Source organism: Sparus aurata, chromosome 3 (assembly GCF_900880675.1).
Source record: "Sparus aurata chromosome 3, fSpaAur1.1, whole genome shotgun sequence".
In the NCBI taxonomy this organism is placed as follows: domain Eukaryota; kingdom Metazoa; phylum Chordata; class Actinopteri; order Spariformes; family Sparidae; genus Sparus; species Sparus aurata.
In genome coordinates this window covers 20,736,585-20,757,955 of record NC_044189.1, presented here as the reverse complement: position 1 = coordinate 20,757,955, position 21,371 = coordinate 20,736,585, and the positions used below count along the sequence as shown (strand labels likewise).

Sequence of the window (21,371 nt, the reverse complement as noted above, 5' to 3'; positions counted from 1 at the left end):
TTACTGGGCAGATAAAGAGCCTTCCATTGCTTCAGCTTTACTTCTGTGATGAGTTCCTTCAGTTTCAGGAGAACGTTTGCTCCAAAATGTCACATTGATGCAATTTTTCAGGGTTTTGTCAAGTACAGGACAGTGCGACTGTTATTCTTCCCTTATTAAAACAAACCGAGCAATGTTCCGCCATCTTGTTATAATGCAAGGCAGAAATCTTCTGGAAGTGTCATTAAATTGAGGTTTATCACCGTCACATGAAAGTGAAGGAGTTACTTTGTAAAGGATTTAAAACAAAGCCCCCTTTTTAAACTGAACATCTTGAGAAAAGCATCTAAAACACCATGTACAGTCACAGAAGACTCTGAATAATAGTCAGTTTTCTCACATGTGAACTTTGTATCTTATGTAATGAAAGCCACCCAATAAAAAGCTTGGTAAAAGGTCCTTCTTCACGTGTTTTCATTGGTTTAGCCTGAATGAGAAAAACAAAAAGAACTCAAACTTTTGGACAATCCATCGTGGCTCCTGACCAAGTACTTTAGAATTTGTGTGAACATAAACTTATCATCCACAACATCTTGGCGCTGGTCTTGTTCTGCGAAACTCTCCCAGTTTGTTTTCCCACCTCACCCACTCAACTTAAAGTATTACCTCCCACCTGTACAAGTGAAGTTCAACTTCAAACTTCATGCATATTGAGTCAGAACAATGCATTACAAACTTTGGAGTTTTCATATATTTGTATTTCCATACAAAGAAACAACAATTAAAAAAAAATGTAATACATGATAATAAAACTCTCTGGAGAAACTCAAAGAAAAGAGTGACTCTGAATGTGAGCAGAGAACCAAACACTGATTGCTGGGATCACTTATTTACATCCCAAATGATCTGTTACTTACCGGTAAACCCAACACAAGTTCACACTGACATTTATGTCGTCTTCTCTTGTATTCTTAGATTTACTTCCTTAATACAGACCACGAGTGTCACCTTAATTAACTAAAACCCAGTTTTTATTTCTCATCATGAACCACGTGGACAGTGATAAATGCAATAAATCAATAAATCATATAAATCATCACTTCTTGCTGCCGAAGATGAAGAGGGAAGAAAAGATGCGAGTCCAAGAATGAAGCGACAGCAACCAGTAGAAGCCGAGTTCTTTGCTCACACTCCACACAAATGCATAAGAACCTCTAAAAATTAAGACATCTATTGCATGTAAACAGGAACTATATCAAACTGAAGAGTTCTATTGATAAATACATGCCAATTCAAAATGTTCCCTTCAGAAACACCTTGATGAATCATCAGTTATTGGAAGGGAAGCTGAACGTTGGAAGAACTTAGTATCGGCCTGCGAAAAGAAAATATGACACTCATTAGTGCAGTCGTAAGTAAATTACTAACAAAAATCAACGTGTTTAAATATTCACACTAACAGCAGTCTGGATTCATTCCTTAAGATGATACAAAGGATGCAGTTATGCAGACTTTCTATTGTATGCATGTCTCTTCACACTTACGTGGGCTGTAGGAGCGAGACCGTGAGCGAGACCTGTATCGACTGTAGTAGGGTGACGGAGAGCGCCTGCGACTGCAAAGAGACAAAAGAAAAAAGTTCAGACATTTTCTCCCACACAGAAGTGTGAAATGGACTAGAAAATTATCACTCACCTATACCTATAGTCGTACTCCTCATATCTGTCGTAGCGGTCATATCCACCACGGTCATAGTACGAATCTCTTCCCCTCCTGCTGCTGCTGCTACCGCCGCCACCGCCGCCGCCACCACCACCACCGCCGCCGCCGCCCCCACCACCACCGCCACCACCGCCACCACCGCCACCACCATTGCTGTTGGAATGAAAAAAAAAAAACAAAGCTGTGACTTCCAGACATCTCATCTATTGAAAAAACACAACACCACGTCAAAACTGATATAACTTGTTACAAATCACACGTGTTTCAAGAAAGGAGGCACCGTTCGATTACAAAAAGGATTTGAGGGAGTTCTGTTACATATTAATGTTACACCATCACATGTGCATGTGTTCACGAAGGGTTTATGGGCCAGAAATAATTGAAAACACTTAATTTTAATAAGCTGTTGGAAAATTTCATTTCATTTCTTAATAAATTGTTTAGTACAGTAAGATTCTATGTATAAAAAAATAAATAAAAGGACAACAATGTGCATTATTTCACAGTAGTGTTACTTACTGAGTAGGTCGGCCCATGTAGATTCCTGGTGTGGGGGTATGGGGACGTTTGGTAATGGAATAATCCACTCTGATGCGCCTCCCGTCCAGCTCCATGCCATTGGCTCGCTCCATTGCCTGAGGAGCACAAGAGGCAGGAGAAGACCGAAGATGTTATCGGACTAATGTAAGCTTTTTGGTTATCATGATTTACTTCACAAAGGCCCACCTACATCACACACTGTAACCCCTTGCTATGAGATGCATGGCCACAGAGTCAGGGACTTTGTGGCAAGGCAGACACCTAGTGGTATACTTGTGTTATCACACACAAATAACAAAGTGTGTGTCTGAAGGAGACCTTCAAACCTGCATGTACTACAAAAACAAAATGTACTTGATAATGACCACATGTGCCTGTAGATTTATGGATCAAACATATCTTGAAGCAAACTAATCAAAACGAAAAGATTCAAAAAAGGGCAAAAGTCAATGCAATAGATTCGACTATGAAAGTACTGTTCACTCCTGGTTCCTCTTACCTGTGCTGCCATGTATCCATCTAGATTGTTTTGGTGAGAGTTGTCAGCCATCTCTTGACTATAATGGAACTAGATGGCACATGGATTGATTCAAAGTGCAAAAAAAACCAAACTCTACAAAAATGTCTCTTACAGGAAGTTATGACTCATATCCATGAGTAGATGTATGCTTCCTTCTGCACAGAGACATGGTTTGGCAGGTATAGTTGAGCAGAAAAGAAACAGTTCCTACATGAAACTGCTCACAAGCAGCTCTGTGGATTATGTTAATTAACCAGGTCATGATTTCTAACCAGGTCAAAATTCGGGACATCTGTACAGCCAATACCTCCAAAACTCTGAAACATGCACCAGAACAATCTGATTGGACACACGGCACTACAGGTAAAAAGAAAATATATATATATTTTTTGATTTGGCAGGGAATTGTCCCTTAAAACACCAGATGATAGCAATTAACTACATCAAAAGACAGAAAACAGACCAGTCTCTGGCACCAGAACAGACCATCATTGGCCATCTGACCAATAAAATAAACCACAAACAAACATTTCACATACCTCTTTGGAATCGTCGATTCTCTCGAAGTAAACGAAAGCGAAGCCTCGGGAGCGCCCTGTGCGCTGGTCGTACACTACGTTGACCCCTGCCAGAGGACCGTAGCGCGAAAACACCTCCCTCAGGTCTCGCTCTGTGGTGTACAGGCTCAAGCCGAACACCCCCAGACATGTGCTGGGGTCAGGGTTTGCCTGGAAGGGTCAACAGTACGGGTAAGAGTTGATCTATTTAACGCTTCGCATACAAATCTGTACACACTGGATTTGGTGTATGCTTGATGCGTATGGCAGTTAAATGCAGTGGACACTCCATCAACATTACACACAATGAGTAAGTACTTACAACTGAGTCACAAGAAAAGGTTAATCTACATGTACATTCAGTTTTCACAATGTGGTACCTAAACCGTTCCCTCCAGGCATCTCCACTTTTACCAGTCCAACAGTGAATGCTCAGTGGGTAAACTATGACGACTTTAATAACCCCTTAAACAGGTTTCAAAAAGATGCCCCTGGTACGATTATACATTGTACAAATATGTTACATTTGCCTGCACTTGCTTTGATAATCACACTTAATTCCTACTTTTTATGACGACATGGACCTCTTAAAGCAGCAGTGCAACATAAATACTGCTGAGAGAACATGGTGCTGCAAGAAAACCTTGTTGTTTTGTGAGCATCTGCCTGATTTATTCTGCAACATCAGTTTACTGTGAGAAATGAAGCTTTTCAAATATTTTTGATCTTCCCGTTTTTCTGAGCAGTTTGATTAAAGTTTAAAAGGTTTCCTTGGAAAAAACATATGGGAAGTTACAGGAAAGTTTTAGAATACACTGACTTCAGAAGTAAACCTAGTGCATCATTTTATCCATATCTATCCATCTAGGAGTTGGGATAATGAAACAGATGCAGCACATTATAATCATTCTGCACAGAAGCACATCTGAAATCATCCACATATTATATTTCTGCAATACATAGAACATACATTAATTTAAATATTGATAACATTGTTAGCTGGCTAATGCCCACTTTGCCAGTGTTACAATTTGTGTGCAAGTCAATGCAGATTAAGATATCAAAATCTGTGTAATGTGTTACTGGTGGCAAACAAGCCCCAAGTTTTATTTGATTTCCACTAGAATATTCCATCCCTTTACCCAGCACTACACCTGGCAGCACCTTCGACCCACACAAATACATTACATTGATCTTTTTCACAATATGTTAGAAGGTCCACATACCCTAACATCAGCATCACCGCCATGACTGTATGCTTCTTTTGTCAAGTCATGGCTCTGTTGATATAATGAGAGGAGGGGGAGGTTAATAAAAAGGGGTTATTAAATGTCATTTCAAAGTGGTTTCCCACGGCATTAACAACAACAATCTGAAACAACACACCGCCTCACAAATAAAAAGGACAAATCAACTTCCTGTCAGCTTTAAGTGTTACTAAATTTGTCTAACCCTTGCAACATTGTTAACGTCAACTCAAAACAATATCAAAACATTGTATACAGATGGTGTTTAACACATTCAAGTCTTTCTACTTGCTATAGCTGCTTCGATCTGTCTAAACAAAAGACAAAGTACTGTAATAATAAGATGTTACAAGGAGCAGAAATTGTTATGAATCGTCTCATAAGCATGTAGCATCTTTAAATCCAGGGCTGTCTACTTGCATGTGAAATTCACTTACAGGTTTGACTTCCTTCGCTACCCTAAACATTTTGAACATGACAAACAGTTTTTTCACCTGTGCAATAAACCAACCTCCCAAATTACCGGTAATATCAAAACTCTTTAAAAATGTGTGTGCATGCTCAACTTTCCTTTGGTTCACCCCTACAGCTAATTGGGCTTTGCCATGTCCTCCGATCCAATCATCACACTCACCCTGCTGCCAGTGTGACGGCGCCGGTTTGATGCAGGGGAAGTACTCTGGCTCCTCCTGCGGCGGTATTCTTGGCTGTAGGAACGAGAGCGGGACTTCCTCCGGTGGGAATAGGACCGAGAGCGTGAGCGGCTATAGCGGCGGTTTGAGTGCCGCCTTGAACGAGACCTAAAAAGGATGCAGTAGAAGAATTTAACTTACTGGTAACCGACGGATGAGAAAATAATAGACACAAGAGAGAAGGAAGGGGAGGCATCCAGTCATATATGACATATCAGTTCATAATGAGCATTTATTTATTCAATGATGTGATCACATTATGAAAAATGCTTTTATAAAATGCCAACATACCTAGATTTTGACCGAGAGCGGGATCTGGACTCGGAGCGTTTGGCGGCCCGGGTTGGGCTCGGGGTGCCGGACCTGCTCTCCGACCTGACCCGAGCTGGACTCCCACGATCCGATTTAGATGGGGAGCGTGACCCCTATTGCCACAGCAGCATGTTAACAACTTTCTCATGGACGCACACATTTATTTCTTTATACAGAAAAATAATAGTGGGTATGTTGGACACATACAGTACACCTGTCTAAAATGCACAGCTTATATACTGTGGAGGAAAGGGTTAGTAATCTTATTACTTCAATACATCAATCTTTGGTTCACAGTGTGGCCGTTATTAAGCATACAAGTCAAAAGTACATGACAGGTTTATTTCCATGTCCACCTGGGCCATCAAGGGAAAAAATAAAAACATGCATTTTCATGTTACATAAAAGGGAGCATGGTAAAGAAAAGACATGTGTGACATGAACAGTGTATTTACTTAACCTAGGGACACATTCATTCTTCCAGATTCTTTACACGCTACTCCCTTCTCTCAGGGTTTCTATCCTTCTTCGTTCTTCTTTTTTCAGTTTTCTCATTTTCTGATTCCAGGTCTGTTTTTCTCTCTTCACCCAAACTGACACCAGTTTCATTTTAGCCATTACACTGCAAGCGCGTCTATCTGACACCATTCTTCCGTCACATCACCTCCCTTTCCACTTCTATGTTCTGCTCTGTACATGTTTTCATTAGCCTTCTTTTATCTTGAAATTTTTCTTCATCATTCTTGGATAAAACTCTTCAAATCCTTCACGATCAATAACCTTAATGAAAAAAGAACATTCAATAAAAATTAATATCATAGGTTTATGAAAAGGAGAATATTTAGAATTTTTTTTTAAAAAGGAACAATAAATGCAGTATACAATTACACAAATTAGCAAAGTTACAACAATCTAAGCTACATTGTTACAAGTTTAGCTGTATGTTGTATCAAAATTTCAATTAGCTAAATAAGAGCGTGAAAGCAGGGAAGGAAGAGAGGCTTAGGACTAAAGTTTCCTTCTATATAATGATGTGCCAGATGAGCTAAAACAAATACTCAGGCTGCCAAAGTGCAACAATGGCTGCAGCAGTATCACAGCCATCTGCACAAAAGGACGATACACAAATGTTGTACACAGCACGTAACAAAATTCATACACGAATGAGTAAAGTGTAAAATATTCATCTGACAACGAAAAAAATGGCCAATTAGCGCATTTCAAGGGAAAAAGTCGTGTGCTTTCAGAGCTAGCTGCTGGCAGGAGCCTGATTAAAGCGAACACAGCGCGAACTGAAGCTGAAGTTGGTTTCTGATTTGTAGCTTCCGACTCGGCACTTAAAGGGAACGTTAAGGGAAAACTGAAAGTGCTTGTCGACCGATCATCCGAGGTTTATTTGTGTGGGAGCATGTTAAACGTTTTAGGTAAATTATTAAGGCGGTCCTGAAAGCCACCACAACTGTGAAACATTTATGAAAACACACAAAGGGAGATTTCAATGCCTTTTAGCCACACGTAGACCAAATTAGACCAGGTCCAGATCAAAAACTACTAAGCAGTTGGAATTAGATTTATTTTCACGTGAACAAAGAAATTCTAAGTGACATTATAAGATAGTTAGATCAAGAATATATTAGCCAGAGACTCTTCAGAACAGTTTCATAATTATGAATCCCTTATGAAAGGGAAGAAAGGCAGATTTAATTGCTTTGTTGTTGTTTTTTCTTTTAGTGTCTGTGTGAGACTTGTTTTAGATTTTTAACATTGGAACAGGAGATCAAACTCCTATACTTGGACTGATCGACTACGGGGTAGATTTTCTCAGCGCAGTTATTGGTCTGGACATGGCCCAATGAGGCCTACCTAGTGAAATCCTCCTTTTTCCATTCTCACACATACAATAAATGTTACACCAATCTGGATTTCTGAACATCTTCTAGGCTTCTCTGGGATAAACAAGTCCAAATGTGTCCAGTCTACAATGGGTTATAAAGACCTGTAGTTTAAATGTTAAAGAAGCAGTGAAATACGCTTTTACAACATTTCCACAAATAAGATAAGAGTTTAACAAGTCTGAACATGCGTCTTATCATATTTTACCTCTCTGTGATAGTATAGTCCAGATTTAGCAAGTCAAAGTACAGTGGGTTTAGTTCTGGATCAGTCCAAAATGGACTTGATATGGAACAAAAAAGCAGTAAAATCTGCCTTTCTCGATTAAGTAAGTAGAACAAAAGTCTATGGAAATGAGTCTCAGACTGCAGGAAGGTTCTCACCAACATGTCTAACATGCTTTCACTATCAGTGAGAATAACAAAAATGGAGGATGTGTCCTTTACTGCTGTAGATTAAGTCCCCCTTAACTTTCCCCTTAACTGTCGATTACAGAGCTAACTTCAGCGCCGTCGTGTAACGTTACAGAACTCTTATGCGAACATTGCTGGCTGGAGGCTCGACCAAAACATTCATCTGCCTCTCGAACACGTCCGCCAACAGAACAAGTGAAGCTAACGTCGACGTGACGCGCTTAACTTAGCGTTGTCTCGGATGTAGCCGTAACATTAGCTAGCGTTAGCGGTTAAGTTGCCTACAGTGTTCCCTAACGGCAGCCACACAGAAGGAACAGGAAGAAAGGGACAGGTAACGGACACGGTTCGACTAACTACTTACCCGCCCTTCATAGTTTCCATCCTCAATGTCACTCATTGTTCAGTATAGCTAATACAACCGAGTATTTGGACAGAAATGAGCAGCACCGAGGTTCTGCACACTGTTTTATTCTGGCCGGCTGCTAACTAGAAGATGGCGCGTGAGGCGGTTGGTATGTTTATGTACTGCAGAGTGTGACGTCACGTCCCGTCTTGTCTCCCACGCCCCCCCTCGTGCAGAGACTTGGCGTACGTGAACGTCTCACAACATCCTGAAACTTTATCAATGCGAGAGTCCAGCAGGAGGAAGAGGAGGAGGAAGAAGAAGAGGAGGAGGAGGATTCAGACATTTAAATTAAAACAGCGCCACAACAAACAAATAAATCCCATACTGCATTCAAATGATTTTAAACTAAAACTACTGCTCACATCATGGAGAACGCCTCTCTTTAGGGTTACAGCTTTCCTATAAAGGTTATTGACATGATATTAAATGGATTATTATTCTGTAGGCAGCCTTTAGATGGTTAAAGCTGTGTGAGATGGGGCTAATTTTAACCACTCTATATACTGCTAGGTAACTTAGTATGCGGGATGGATCATATTCTTAACAGATGGCAAATTCCATTTTTAACATCCATATCTGTATTCATCAATCCATGTATATCCTGACAGCAAGGAGAAATAATCAAATTAGGGCTGAACGATATAGTCATACAATGATATTGCTATTATTTTGACAGGTATTGAAACTGCGATTTCTTTTATCACAAGTTTCATTTCCACTGAAAAAACGATTAAACCCTTGATGATGTGACATTCTGTGTTTTCTTACATCCGGAGAACAAGATTTACAGATGTGATTGATCCGTGCTTCATTATACGGATGTTTTGTCACATTTTAGCTTTATCAAATAATTGAAGATTCTTGCTCCTTGGTAATATTTTGATTTCAGTAAAACCTTGACTACTTATGCAACTTAACATTAATTGTATCTTTCCACTCTGTTCCTGTCAAGACATTTTTCAGCTGGTAGGTTTTAATACAAGTACACATTTCTGCAGTGGGATTACTAAAACAACCAAAAACTAATCTTCATTCTTCACTTGTGCAAAAACAAATCGTTAGGAACCACTAACTGAATATTTGGATAGAAACAAATAAAACGGGTTTATTGTCTTGTGATGTCAAAGCCAAGACCTCCTAAATGACATGTTCATGTTAATGTGTAGGAATTAAGTGGACAAAATTGACTTCAATAAGGGAGAAAATCCTTCTTCCTCCATTTATTAGTAAAGCTATCTCACAGCAACTGGCCAGCTTGCCATCGTTTCTACTTTAGCATTATGAAGCAAAGTACATTTTATGGCACCACTCAGTGTAGACACAGTCAAACCACAGATCAATAGTTCAGTATAGCATCATTCAGAGGCACTTCTTTGCCTCGTACTTTACCATGCATCCCACATTGACTTAGTCTCATTAAATCCCAATATTGCCAACATTTTTTGCTCCAAACAGTCATCTTGTCAATGAGCCTCATGATGAGCAGATTACAGATCTTCTTCCTCTGGGCAGGACAGGGTGTTTCTTGCTATAATCGAAACGACACTCAGGACCTGCAGAAAGACTGGAAGAATGAATATTCCTGCGCCTGACGTCCATCCCCCTAAAGTATCCTAAAAGTCAACGCCCAGTATTTTTAGAAAATCTCTATAGAGTCACAGTGCAACATGAACCCTGAACATGTGTAAGCAGTATGTCAGTCATCTTAACAGCAATAAAGGGCTAAAGACTGACTACACAGTACATTCAATCTGTTCCACACTCAAAAAACATCTCTAGACACCATGGAACCATGACAAAGCACACGCTCATGTTAACAGCGACAAATAGGCATCACCCCGTCATATTCTGCATAAATCTCAGCAATTGTGGACACATTTATACACCCTTCAGATGGAGTGCAAGTAACATTCTTTGGATTATCTCTTACCGGTGAACTATACAGTTTAATTTTCCTTAAGACTATATGTGTACGCTAAAATTAGAATCTTTTTCAGGACAGTATTTAGCAAGTGAACAAGCTAAAGACTGATATGTAGCTATTAGCTACACAGCTATATAAGTTGTCCTAACTATAAACTACTACTATTAATTTCAGCATTTTGATATGTTGAAGCAGTATTGTAAAATAGTTTACAATATGTAGACAGGAGCTTATGAGAGTGTGTATGAGAATCAAGTTCAGTCAAAAGAGTGTTTACAACTCTCTGCATTAGCTTTAACAGTCACAAGATTCAAATGTATTTAAAAAAAATGCAAAAATTTAAGCCAAATAAAATCAACAAATTAAATATAAATCAATGTGCTGGATAGTCTTGGTAAAAAATAAATAAATATCAGCATATGACGAGACAGAGCGTAAAGAAGTCTTTCTTCTCCTCTGAATAGGCTGAACATTTCTGAGAAGCACCCCGAGTCTCTGGATGTCCATTAGTCTCACTATTGCTTTTTCTCTTTGTCTGATGTTGTTACATCAGGGATAAATGCTGGAACAGTGTGATGTGCTCAAATTAAATCAGTTCATCTGTCTAGACAACGCTCCTTAATATGGCCGAGGCCTATAAGGGACATGTGGGTGAAGGCGTGATGTCCCCGGGTGGCTGCCAGGTGTCTCCTGTTTTGAGGATTTCTGTAGGGCAGCGGTGGCAGAGGCAAGGACGCCCCCTGCTGTGTGGGAGGTGTTAGTGGACGAGGTATTTGCTACCAACTCGATTTTGCCCTCCAGTTTGACCAGCCTTGTCAAAATGTCATCCAGTAACACAGCTATAGTCCTCTTCAGATCAGCTGTGAGCAAAGGGAAAAAAAACAAATCAATGCTCAAGTATGCCTCACAACTATAACACAACTACTGTTTATACAGCAGTTATTTAATGTGCAGAAAAGAGAGTATGTAGTAACTCCAAGCATTCCTCACTTCTTTTTAAATGCTTACCATAACCAGCCATGGAGGTCCCCTGAGGCCCTCCTGGTGTATTCTGGTTCTCCTCTGTCAGGACTTTGACGTATCGCCGGCTGAGCTCCAGGATCTGCTCACGTAGCTCGGCGCTGCTCTGGTGGCGAGGCTGCTGCACGGTGTAGCGCAGCAGCATGAGTCCCCACGCCAGGCCGAATACCAGCAGCAGCACACTCAGCTTCTGAGACATGTTCCTCCGCAGGAGTGTACCCAGCATGGTACTGCGGGTGGCAAAGTGGAACAGGAGCTGGGGAGGCCACGGTCTGAGGCGGAAGGTCTGCACTTGGATGTGGTTATACCAATAATTTGAAAGAGGGATTGTTAATTTCCTGCAGGGAAATTCTATTTTCTGCTGTCCGTAAACACAGAGGAGTCAGAGGTCAAAGTCCACTACAAAGCTGGCGCAGATTCAGTGCCTCACTCAAGATAACTCCAGTGGGACGTGTGTTTGCCTGAAGCCCATACAGCGGAGATGTTTTTCTCACCACCAAAGCATCATGGTGAAAAAGAGTTGAGCAACAGCAGAGGCCAGGAAATGGAAACAGAAGGAAGCTGACGCCCACAGACACCGGCAGTCAGGGGTGTTTGGAGAGGTGCTCTGGTTGTAAGATGTTTGATTCCAAATAACAAAGGCGGACTGAGCATTCAGGCAGGGCGTCTGCAGACATTGTGGGCTGCCATGATGGAGAGAAAAGAATAGAGGAACAAAAACATGAGAAACATTTATCAGTATCAGTTTTTAAAGATTATTTTATTCTGTCTACATTTCCATTGTGCAGTTCTGCAATGTCATAAATAGGAAAATGTGACTTCATTCTACTGTATACCAAAAACTACTTCAAGGGTATTTGCTCTGGCCTTGTTAAGCATTGTGGTTTTCTGTCATAACAGATACCAAGATTTCTGGTTAGATGATTGCACAAAGATTTTCCGATAGGCGCACAAACATCACTGCATGTGCTGGAGAAAGAACAAACTCCACCTCATCATTTTTTGGCAGGGAATTGGTGGCTACATCAAAGCAGCTTCCTGAACTATTTAGCTATTATTAAAGACAGGCTTTGGGTCGAGGTGCACAATAGCTCACTCATCAACAAACATTTTTTTCAGCCTTCTTAGCCCAGAAACCCAATTACCTGTTTAGATTTAATGGGTCCCACTTTGCAGCTCAAGATAGGGGGGCAGAGAGGGCATTCATTCTCTGATCTCACCTTCACAAAAGGTTATTTGACTGACAAATAGCCAGGGAGTGCACCACCCTGCACATGCAGAGGGAAATTAGGCGACTCGTTTCTCGGTTTTCACAATTTTGTCACCAGCTTCATTCTCTGCTTGCTCTCTCTCTCTCAGGTGTGGGAGTGTCACATCCTATTGAGGTCAGAGAGGGGACAGTAACTGAGGGAATTAATTATGAAAAGAAAGGTAACAGAAGCCGTTTAGTGATGCTTCCCAGTCTCTATTCACATACACAAACATGCCCTTCCTATGACCTGGGTACAAGTATTTATCAGCCAGCAAGAACTTAAAAAGTGGGGGGAAAGAGAAATCATATATATATACAATCATGTATATAGATGTTCAAGTCACTGTGAAAGTAACAGCTGGGTGAGAAAGGAACGCTCAATTACCCACCATGTAGGTGTTGAAACCGTTGTGGCATTCTGAACTTGAATATGCAAAATCCTCAACACCCATGTCTTAGTATGCTTTCTGTTTCCTCAGATTATAAGAATCGTATTAACTTCAATAATACCATTCACCATAGTGCTGTACTTTTAAAAGACAACAACAACCAACAAACAACACAAAACACGCACTGTAATGCACAATCCAGTGCAGATAATATTCAAGACTGGAGTTAAAACTGTCTGTGGAAGTTGACATGATAACAGACGCGCTACTGCAGCTCCAGGACAGAAGAAACAGAAACTAAGAACCCGATGGAGACTTCATGTTGTTTTCTGTGCCCTCATGTGTCTGTCAGCAGATACAAACCATCTGACTGAATCAGAGTGTTGGCACTTGATGACAGCCAGAAGAGTTTTGGCTTTCAGACACTCTAACATGTCATGCTATTCACCAGGCCTGGTCATTGTTGTATGGAAAGGCACACCACTCAGGCCACGGCTCCAGACAAAGATCGTTCCAGTTGTTTAGAGGACGGTTTAAATATAGGGTAACTAATGGGATGATTGACAGTGATAAGGCACACGGGATCAGTCTGAATATCTAACCTCCAGGTTGTTTATTCACCACAGAAGCTGCCATATGTGATCCAACCAGCTTGTGGGCTCAGCAGATGACTTTATCAGCCGGTCTGAGGAGCATAAACGAGAGGCTGATGGTCAATAATGTCAGGGTGGAGGAGGGATATTAAATAAGGTATAAAGACTGAGGTGTTTCATGTGATGTCACGCTGCACACACACAGGGCGCAGTTACAAACCACACGGACACACTCAACTTGTTATAATGTCAAGTTACACACGCACATGAGAAGTCAGCTAACAACTGAGGACAAGAGGAGATGCACCAATTACTAATTTTAAAGACTTTTACACTCAACGAACATTTTAAAACAACTGTTAGCAGCCTCACGAGCTCTGCTGAAGCTGTGTTCAACTCCACTAACAGTTAACCGTTAGCTCGACATGTTAGTTCGACGACGTTGAAACTTGACGGTAAACAAAACAGCAAAATCTGCAAATATAGTAAATACCATCACCATCACTAACCCTAACCCCCAGTGAGTTGTATGTGAATCTACCTCGATGGTTGAAGCAGGAATAACGAGCCCCGGAGAAGCAGGGACGCGGCGCCCGTTGAGCTCCAGCTGCTACCTCTGGCTGACACTGAATGATGCTTGTTGTTTGGCATCCGCGGGCTGTCGATGCTGCTCCCGGGGTGGATATCTCCAGCAGCCCGCTGTCCGCCTCACAGGAGTGAGCCGCCGAGCTTCACGTTGGTCTGACTGCTCACTGTGGCGCTCATGTCGCCTTCATGCTACACGGTCTCGGAGAGCGAAAGTCGGTAGCTAAAATTCCAAGCATGCAATTGTGCTGACTGTCATGGTTCCCTTGAACGTCTAGTGTGTGCGTCACGGCCACGGCATTATGGGAAGTGTAGTTCAACTGCCCCGTTTTCTTTCGATTTAGCATAAAAGGGGATAACGTTATATCAGAAGTGAAATGACGACCAGATTAACTGTTAACTTTTAGTGAGTCAACTTTAATTTAATCAATAAAGACAATTTATTTGGCGCTCACGAAACATTAGCAAGTAAAAGTTTGTGGAACCAATTTTGGCTAAGCTACATAGCTGCTAATGTTCATGCTAGCTAGCTCAATTTTTGTTGTGTGTGTAGTTCACCTTGTGACCGTTGGAGGGACGTCTACAACCATTTCCATAGCAACCTCAAAGCTGCTGGTAAAGAGTGGTTGTTTGCTGTGTTAGACAACTTTTATATTTTATGAAAATGGAGAGAATCTGTGTTGATAAATCGGCTTTACAAGCAGTGGACGAATACTCGGAGTACAGAAGGTTTGTATCAACGTTTAACTGTAATGTCAGCTCATCTCTGGCAAGCAACCAGCATGTAGCATTTAAAGCTAAGTTAATGCTAACCGGCTTACACAGGCACTGGTGTAACGGCTAAAGTACAATACAGATGTTGTAATGATAAATAAATCTACACCTTATTCTCTTGTACCTTGTGTTTCCACTTACATTTACTCCACGTCACCTCAGCATTATATTTTATTTTATTTCAGAACGACTTAAGCATTTTATTGTATATTTTACTTCACTGTTTCCTATCTATCTATCTATCTATCTATCTATCTATCTATAATAACCCTGTCTTGATATGATGGTTAGCACATTTTAGAGCATAGATAAGTTATGGAGTCAGTAAGAATCTTTCCTGTTATTTTTAATTTTTGCTGGTTTGTTTCGAGGATTGTTGGTGATGATGATGGAGGAAGACTTTTCACTCCAGAGCAATATGAGGAGTACAAGAGGAAGGTGCTCCCTCTACGGGTGAAAAACAGGCTGTATGTGAGTTTTGGGGTGCCAGGAGCTATCGACTGCAAACTCATCGGTCCAGAGACACAGTGCTTCTGCACACATAGGTAGCACATCGAATAATCACATAAAATCAGACAAGTTTCTCGCATACACTCCAGTAAGTAATGTCATGTTGTCCAGGTACAAACAACACAAGACTGACTTTGAAGTGGTTCCCTCTGAGAGACCCCTCGCACTGCCATGCCGAGTCAGAGGATGTCACTGTCCTGCCTATGAGTATGTTTCCAGGATTGGGCCAAACCCTGTCCGCTGCAGGTGTAAACACCTGCCTCAGGATCACAGTGAAGCTGCTGGACACTTCTGCAAAAAGTGTGAGTTTTATCTATAGCACCATACCATGGGCTGATACATACAGTAAATGTTCAAGATGATGTTCAGGTACCTTTTTCCTCATAACTCATCTTTCAGGTAGTTTCTGTTCTGGGTTCCAGAGTCCCTTTACCTGTGGGTGTGGCCAGCCCAGCTCTGCACACCAGACCCTGGTGAGTAGAGTAAAACATCAGGTTCCCTGGTGTTAGAATATTGCTGTCATTTAATCACAGCCATGAAGTTGCACTGACCTTAAAATACTTAATTTTTATGACAGGTTGAGACAAAAGTAGAGCGAGAGGCTCGAGGTCGGCCCACAGGCAGAGACGTCCCTTATGCAGCCATGGGGGGGCTGACAGGGTTCAGCTCCTTGCTGGATGGTTACCTGGCTTTGGAGGCCAGTAGCTCAGGTGAGCACAAGATATGTGACTTTAATATATTACAATTTATTTGTTATCTTTAAATGTGTGAATGCTGTATGCATACATGGGTCCATTCACTTTTAGGGTCACGTGGGGCAACATGAGCTCCAGCAGGAACAAGCACCAACCATTTTTCAGCTCAGGCATTCTTTGATTAATGGAGTCACTGTTTTGGTGATCCAGCCTTTGTTGAGGTGTGTGTGCATGCACTGCGTTGAAGGTGAAGGAAGTTCCTTCGAGGGGCATGTGAGGGCAGCAAAGAGCAGCGCAGCAGCAGTATTGAATAACCAAGTCTGCACGGGGATTTGCTCAGGTCAAAAGTGTAAAGTAACACAGCATGTGTACATCTTAGAATTCATCATCACATTGATTTGCCTACTCTACATTTGGAGTAGAGTTCTGAAAGATACATAAACTCACCTGTTTCATGTTGTTGCGAGATTAATTGTGAGATTAATTCCTTTTGAGACGTCTGTCCATTATGGAGATGGCTCTATTTCTTACAGAGAGCTGCTTAACTGACATGCATCATAACTTCATTTATTCAGTGTAATAGATATGTTTGGTTCTAACGAACCACATGAAGAACAATATGCCAAGTTAAGTTTGCAAATCAGATCATAGAAATGATGTTTTCTGTAGCTTTTCAGAAGCCTCTTTTTCACCTCCCCCTCTTTGCTGCCTTTCCACGGTTGAAACATTATGAATGATTGAACATGCAACATCAATTACATATTTTAATCCATTTATGAGTGGTGAATTATGTATGGTTTAATAAGCTGCTGACTGATTACTTCAAAATGTAGCATTTACTTTGCACACGGTGGAGAGTTTAGTGTTTGAAATCTTTAAGATCACACGTGTTAATACTGTACAGAAGAACTTCTGATTGTATGGAGCCATAATAACTTTCCCTTTAAAGTTTCCCTCTATATATGTTTTTTCCTTAATTAGAAACAATATTATTCATAACCATGAATATGATAGCAGATGAATGCATTCCATCAAATATACATTTTAGTTGCCCATTGTCAGGTTCACTGTTTTATTTTGGTTAGTAGTAGGATATGTTTTCATGCTTTAATACTCAAAAACACAATAGTTTTCTCATGCTGTCCAGTGCTGAGTCCCTGTATTCCCTCTCTGTGAGAAATGCACCTTTTAGCTCCTGTCTCTTTAAGGCCCCCATCCCAATTATCTAGTCCCCTCTGATTGGTCATCAGCTGTCCCATCACCCCTAACAACAACAACAAAGCAGCTGTGCTAAACTAGCTTAACTAACCAGGTCTACATACACACTAAGTGTGACACGGTGAAGTAGTTTGATGTCACAAAGTCACAGAATTAAAGGCGAGACTACTGACGAGGCATTTCAGGAGCAGTGTCTGTTGGTGCGCACATCAACCTTTTTAACTTTCAAGATGGTTTGCATGCACAAGAGCCTCTAACACACTGAAGGAAAGGACAAAATGAAAAAGCAGAATATTTGTCCTTTAACACCATCTGTTCTTCAGATCCTGCTATAGTTAATGCACCCTACATAGGTTATAAATAAGTTCTGTACCTGTGAGGTCACAGCATCCACTGCTGGGGCCGTCACATTTGTTTTTCATAATCTCTGCCGCATCTTTTTCAGATCAAGACAGAGAAGATGGCTGCCAGCAGAGATGCACAGCGTCAGGGATCAGAGGAGCATCTCCGGAAGCTTCCAGCTCTTATTTTTTGTGAGAGAGAGAGAGAAGACTTAGAGATGCTCCTCAAGGTCCGTCTGTCACACTGCCTGTTACATATCGGACAATTCACATTCATCAAATAAAATCTTTAATCTTGTCAAAAGCTTGATGACATTTTCATTGTTAAACATTTAAAATATGAATCAGTATCTGTCTTTTTCTTCAGTGTCGTGACACTTCTGTATAATCAGCTGTCAGCAGCAGTAGTGATTACATCCCACCTCACAAATTAACAATTAACTGACATCATATTGATCTGATCAGAGGTTTTGAGTGTGGGACTGCGTTGGCAGCTTTATTAAGTTGATCCAGATTATACAATTTCACACAGTTTGTCGCTAATTTATAAGATATTCTCTGAACAAATCAGTATGACAGAGCCTGGAAGCATTTGAATACATACAGTCAATGCAGTGATGGTGGATTTACCACATTTAGAAGTAAAGCATGGTTAAGAGTCCATAAAGTCACGCCTGTATCTAAGCACTCAATCAGCGCTACTATAAAATACCTCACAGTCATATTTAATACCCAATTCAACCCAGACTCACTTTTATTTATGGCTGTTTTATAGCCTCATATTTCCCTCTTGATACACGCTCTATAAACTGGTCAGTATATATCTGAGGTTTATATGATTGATTTTCTTTATCAAGAGAACAACGCCCACTCAGCATGTCACCAAAATAACAGCAGTGTTCAGTGATGAGCGGCTTCTTTAATTTGCAGATAGATGTACTGTCTCCGATTGATTAATCCCATTCCTCACGGCAGATCAGCGGTGATGAGAGCTGATTTAATCCAGGCAGTGAATAGAGATTGAAGCATGTCATGTTTTCTCCATCGGCGGCCCACTTTTAAGCATCTTTAACTGAGAAATAAAATTAGTGGGAATCTAAATGAGGATTCACTCCCACTCAGATGTTTCTACTGCGAGGATGGAAAGTCAGACTGGATCAGCATCTACACGGGGGCTGGACAGTGCATCTCAAGTTGCCTCTGTCGTAATGAAAGCATCACCTGAGGGAACCTGGTGTGTGTGTGTGTGTGTGTGTGTGTGTGTGTGTGTCAGGAAGCTGATCAGGTGGTCTTGAAGGAGTGAAGTAGGACTACGCATGAAGGACGGCATGTATGCACCTGGGTCTTCGCAGCCGAGTGCAGAAGAGGTAGCGAGTAGAAGGGATCCCATCTGAAAGCTGACACTTTAGATTCAGTGTGTATCTGCAGTGACCATGGTATCACATTGCAACAAGATGCACACACATCACATCTATACACAAGCTTTAAATCAATCATGTTTCCCTTTGCTACCCAGAAGAGTACTGTTGACTGCTAGAATCAAGAATCCTTTAAAAGAAACGTTTGATCTGTTTCCACTGCTCATTCGTGGACATTTTTCTCTCACAGAGGAACGCCCAATTTATTCAAGGTAAAGACCTGGCACATTAGTGAGGCATAATTACAATTAAGGGTAATTGGCTCTCCATAGCAACCCTAGTTTAGGGGGCCACAGGTAATTTACTTTGACCATCCGTTGAAGCGAATGACTACTACTCTTCCCTTATCCCCATGGGAACCACGCCCAGTTTGACTGACAGATCCGCCACTACAAAACGGCAGAGGAGCACAGAAGATTAAATTGGCAATTAGTGTGCAAGGAAACATTTAATTACCCTGGTGACAGTTACGGTAAGCACACAGTCAAGTCAGTGTGTGGAGACGAACAACACACTTCCCTAATTTCCCCACAGACAGAGAGAGGTAACAAAAACTCTGCGGCACAGAGAGACACAATAGACTGACAGGTAACGACAAATCATTTCAAGCTATCACCTGGAAAAAAAACATCTTAAAATAGAAGTTCCACAATGCTAAAAAAGAAGGATAGGAACAAATGTCCCAATACATCTGTTAGCCTCCAATCCATCCAAGTGTTAAGTTGTGCATCTATCCCTTCTTCACCCCTTCACACTGATATTAATCACCTGCTTCAGTGCCTCTCAGCGATTTGGAGCATTTGAGCATCTTTTAGCAAACTGTTTAAGTTTTCCACCTTGTATCATTACTAAAACCTGGAAATAAGTTAGTGTTTTTCCTCTTCCCGGTCCCTTGTCTCAAACCTGTTTTTTGAACAGGGTTTTAAGATTTACACACTTTCTTCTATGCCATAAAAAAAACTTTCTGTAAATATCCCACATATATATCAAAAAGCATTTAAGCTAACAGGTGGCTGAAAGAGACTGCAGAGATCTTTCAGGGACATCAAACATCATCACGCTGACCAACAAATCAACTGCAAGTTACATACAAAAAGCGTATAGTAAAGTGTTGTAGGTAACTTCCTTTATAGCCTCTTTTATAGCGTCACTTGTGATGATTATCTTGCAAAACAGAAACAAAAGAATTTCAAAAGTATCATAAACTTGTGTTCGCCACAGAGCTTATTTTCAACAATAATCCAACATCCCAAGAAAATGTCCCACAGACTCTTCGATGAGGGAACCAGGGCGATGCTAAATTCCCAGTTAGCCTATAAATATACATCATCCCTACAGCATGGTATTACTTTCTGAAAAAAAGGGTTAAAAAGTTAAAAGTCAATATCTGAATGACATGAAGGTATTTTCTGAGGGTTTATTTTTAGATCTACTTCATCATACCATAATCAGATTTCTGAGGGGACATCCATATAAAACATGATTGATCCCACAGTAACAATATGTATCCTACATTTGTTTTTTTTAGTTTGTATACCTTTGTATGTGGCATCTACTGAATTACATAAGGTCTAAGGCCTTAACAGCTCTCTGTCATAAACTCATATTTTCATAATTCCTGGCAGCTCCCTCTCCTCCCAGTGTCCCCCCTCCTTCATTATCTGAAGCATCAGCTTGTTATTCCATTTAGGGCAGATCTCAAAATACAGAACAAAATACAGCTTGTTCTGTTTCTAAGAAGAACAAAAAAACCCATCACAATGTCCTTAAAGTGAAGCACAATCCTGCGTATGACTTTGACACATTGGATGTGTGTGTGTGTGTGTGTTGCGTCTCTTTTGTGGTAGAAACAGTGGGAAATTGACAGTGCAGGGACTTCACAGAGGCTCTGATTCGATCCCCTCCTGTGTCGACCGGCTCTGGGAGGTGGATGGAGAGTGCGTCGTGAGAAATGGATTTAGCTTTTTCACAAAGCACACTGATAACGAACGGAGAGGGATGTTGCATTGTTCGGTTAAATCAATAGTAATGTTTGACTAACACGTGTGTTTAAACACATGCAGGACTACACACCCACTCAAACTTATACACACGTTAATGGAGTGTATACTGTATAACCTTAAACAAATGCACACATGCTGAATATCTGACAGGAAGGACATAGTGCTACTCATTCTTGTTTAAAAAGAGATATGTTATCAGAACCATTTAGCTATGAATCCTTTGAAAAAGGTTTACAAGTTGTCATATTGTTAATTAACCAGTGACACGCAGAGCCACGCGGCCTCCATGTTTTGATAGAGAGATGAACTCACTACCCTTCCGGTTTCCCTAATGGGACCTTTTATGGGAAAAAATATGTATATAT

General features: G+C 40.9%; 3 protein-coding genes across 7 annotated transcripts; 1 reads left to right on the top strand and 2 right to left on the bottom strand.

The window, feature by feature from the left end:
• Window positions 1-715: 715 nt before the first annotated feature.
• Window positions 716-8,411, bottom strand: tra2a (transformer 2 alpha homolog). 2 transcript variants are annotated; one of them, XM_030412273.1, is made up of 9 exons: window positions 8,240-8,411; window positions 5,549-5,682; window positions 5,200-5,365; window positions 4,545-4,598; window positions 3,301-3,489; window positions 2,221-2,336; window positions 1,681-1,854; window positions 1,524-1,594; window positions 716-1,354 (listed from the first exon to the last, which is right to left on the bottom strand). In XM_030412273.1, the coding sequence occupies exons 1-9, from the start codon at window positions 8,273-8,275 to the stop codon at window positions 1,344-1,346; spliced, it is 951 nt and encodes a 316-aa protein (XP_030268133.1). In that variant the 5' UTR covers window positions 8,276-8,411; the 3' UTR covers window positions 716-1,343. The 2 variants fall into 2 exon arrangements, with proteins under 2 accessions (XP_030268133.1, XP_030268132.1); XM_030412272.1 differs by having other exon boundaries at window positions 1,675-1,854; window positions 8,240-8,409.
• A 1,056-nt stretch (window positions 8,412-9,467) lies between these two features.
• ccdc126 (coiled-coil domain containing 126) lies at window positions 9,468-14,218 on the bottom strand. Of its 2 annotated transcripts, XM_030412859.1 has the most exons (4): window positions 14,004-14,141; window positions 12,449-12,605; window positions 11,217-11,911; window positions 9,468-11,068 (listed from the first exon to the last, which is right to left on the bottom strand). In XM_030412859.1, exons 3-4 carry the CDS (start codon window positions 11,452-11,454, stop codon window positions 10,827-10,829), a joined length of 480 nt encoding a protein of 159 aa, XP_030268719.1. In that variant the 5' UTR covers window positions 11,455-11,911; window positions 12,449-12,605; window positions 14,004-14,141; the 3' UTR covers window positions 9,468-10,826. The 2 variants fall into 2 exon arrangements, with proteins under 2 accessions (XP_030268719.1, XP_030268718.1); XM_030412858.1 differs by lacking the exon at window positions 12,449-12,605 and having other exon boundaries at window positions 14,004-14,218.
• fam221a (family with sequence similarity 221 member A) lies at window positions 14,132-19,003 on the top strand. Of its 3 annotated transcripts, XM_030412856.1 has the most exons (7): window positions 14,488-14,776; window positions 15,193-15,366; window positions 15,443-15,633; window positions 15,731-15,804; window positions 15,909-16,041; window positions 17,690-17,815; window positions 18,859-19,003. In XM_030412856.1, exons 1-6 carry the CDS (start codon window positions 14,706-14,708, stop codon window positions 17,779-17,781), a joined length of 735 nt encoding a protein of 244 aa, XP_030268716.1. In that variant the 5' UTR covers window positions 14,488-14,705; the 3' UTR covers window positions 17,782-17,815; window positions 18,859-19,003. The 3 variants fall into 3 exon arrangements, with proteins under 3 accessions (XP_030268717.1, XP_030268716.1, XP_030268715.1); XM_030412857.1 differs by lacking the exons at window positions 14,488-14,776; window positions 18,859-19,003 and adding an exon at window positions 14,132-14,266 and having other exon boundaries at window positions 17,690-17,889; XM_030412855.1 differs by lacking the exon at window positions 18,859-19,003 and having other exon boundaries at window positions 14,489-14,776; window positions 17,690-17,889.
• Window positions 19,004-21,371: the final 2,368 nt, after the last annotated feature.

What these genes read in the sequence shown, in the direction of transcription:
- tra2a (XM_030412272.1), bottom strand. Translation starts at nt 8,275, where the DNA reads ATGAGTGACATTGAGGATGGAAACTATGAAGGGCGG. An exon ending in GAATCGACGATTCCAAAGAG is followed by an intron (nt 2,337 to 3,300) that starts GTATGTGAAATG and finishes TGTGCTCCTCAG; the next exon opens with GCAATGGAGCGAGCCAATGG. An exon ending in TACATGGGCCGACCTACTCA is followed by an intron (nt 1,855 to 2,220) that starts GTAAGTAACACT and finishes TCATTCCAACAG; the next exon opens with CAATGGTGGTGGCGGTGGTG.
- ccdc126 (XM_030412858.1), bottom strand. Translation starts at nt 11,454, where the DNA reads ATGCTGGGTACACTCCTGCGGAGGAACATGTCTCAGAAGCTGAGTGTG. An exon ending in GACCTCCATGGCTGGTTATG is followed by an intron (nt 11,069 to 11,216) that starts GTAAGCATTTAA and finishes CTTTGCTCACAG; the next exon opens with CTGATCTGAAGAGGACTATA.
- fam221a (XM_030412856.1), top strand. Translation starts at nt 14,706, where the DNA reads ATGAAAATGGAGAGAATCTGTGTTGATAAATCGGCTTTACAAGCAGTG. An exon ending in GAATACTCGGAGTACAGAAG is followed by an intron (nt 14,777 to 15,192) that starts GTTTGTATCAAC and finishes GTTTGTTTCGAG; the next exon opens with GATTGTTGGTGATGATGATG. An exon ending in TGGACACTTCTGCAAAAAGT is followed by an intron (nt 15,634 to 15,730) that starts GTGAGTTTTATC and finishes CTCATCTTTCAG; the next exon opens with GTAGTTTCTGTTCTGGGTTC.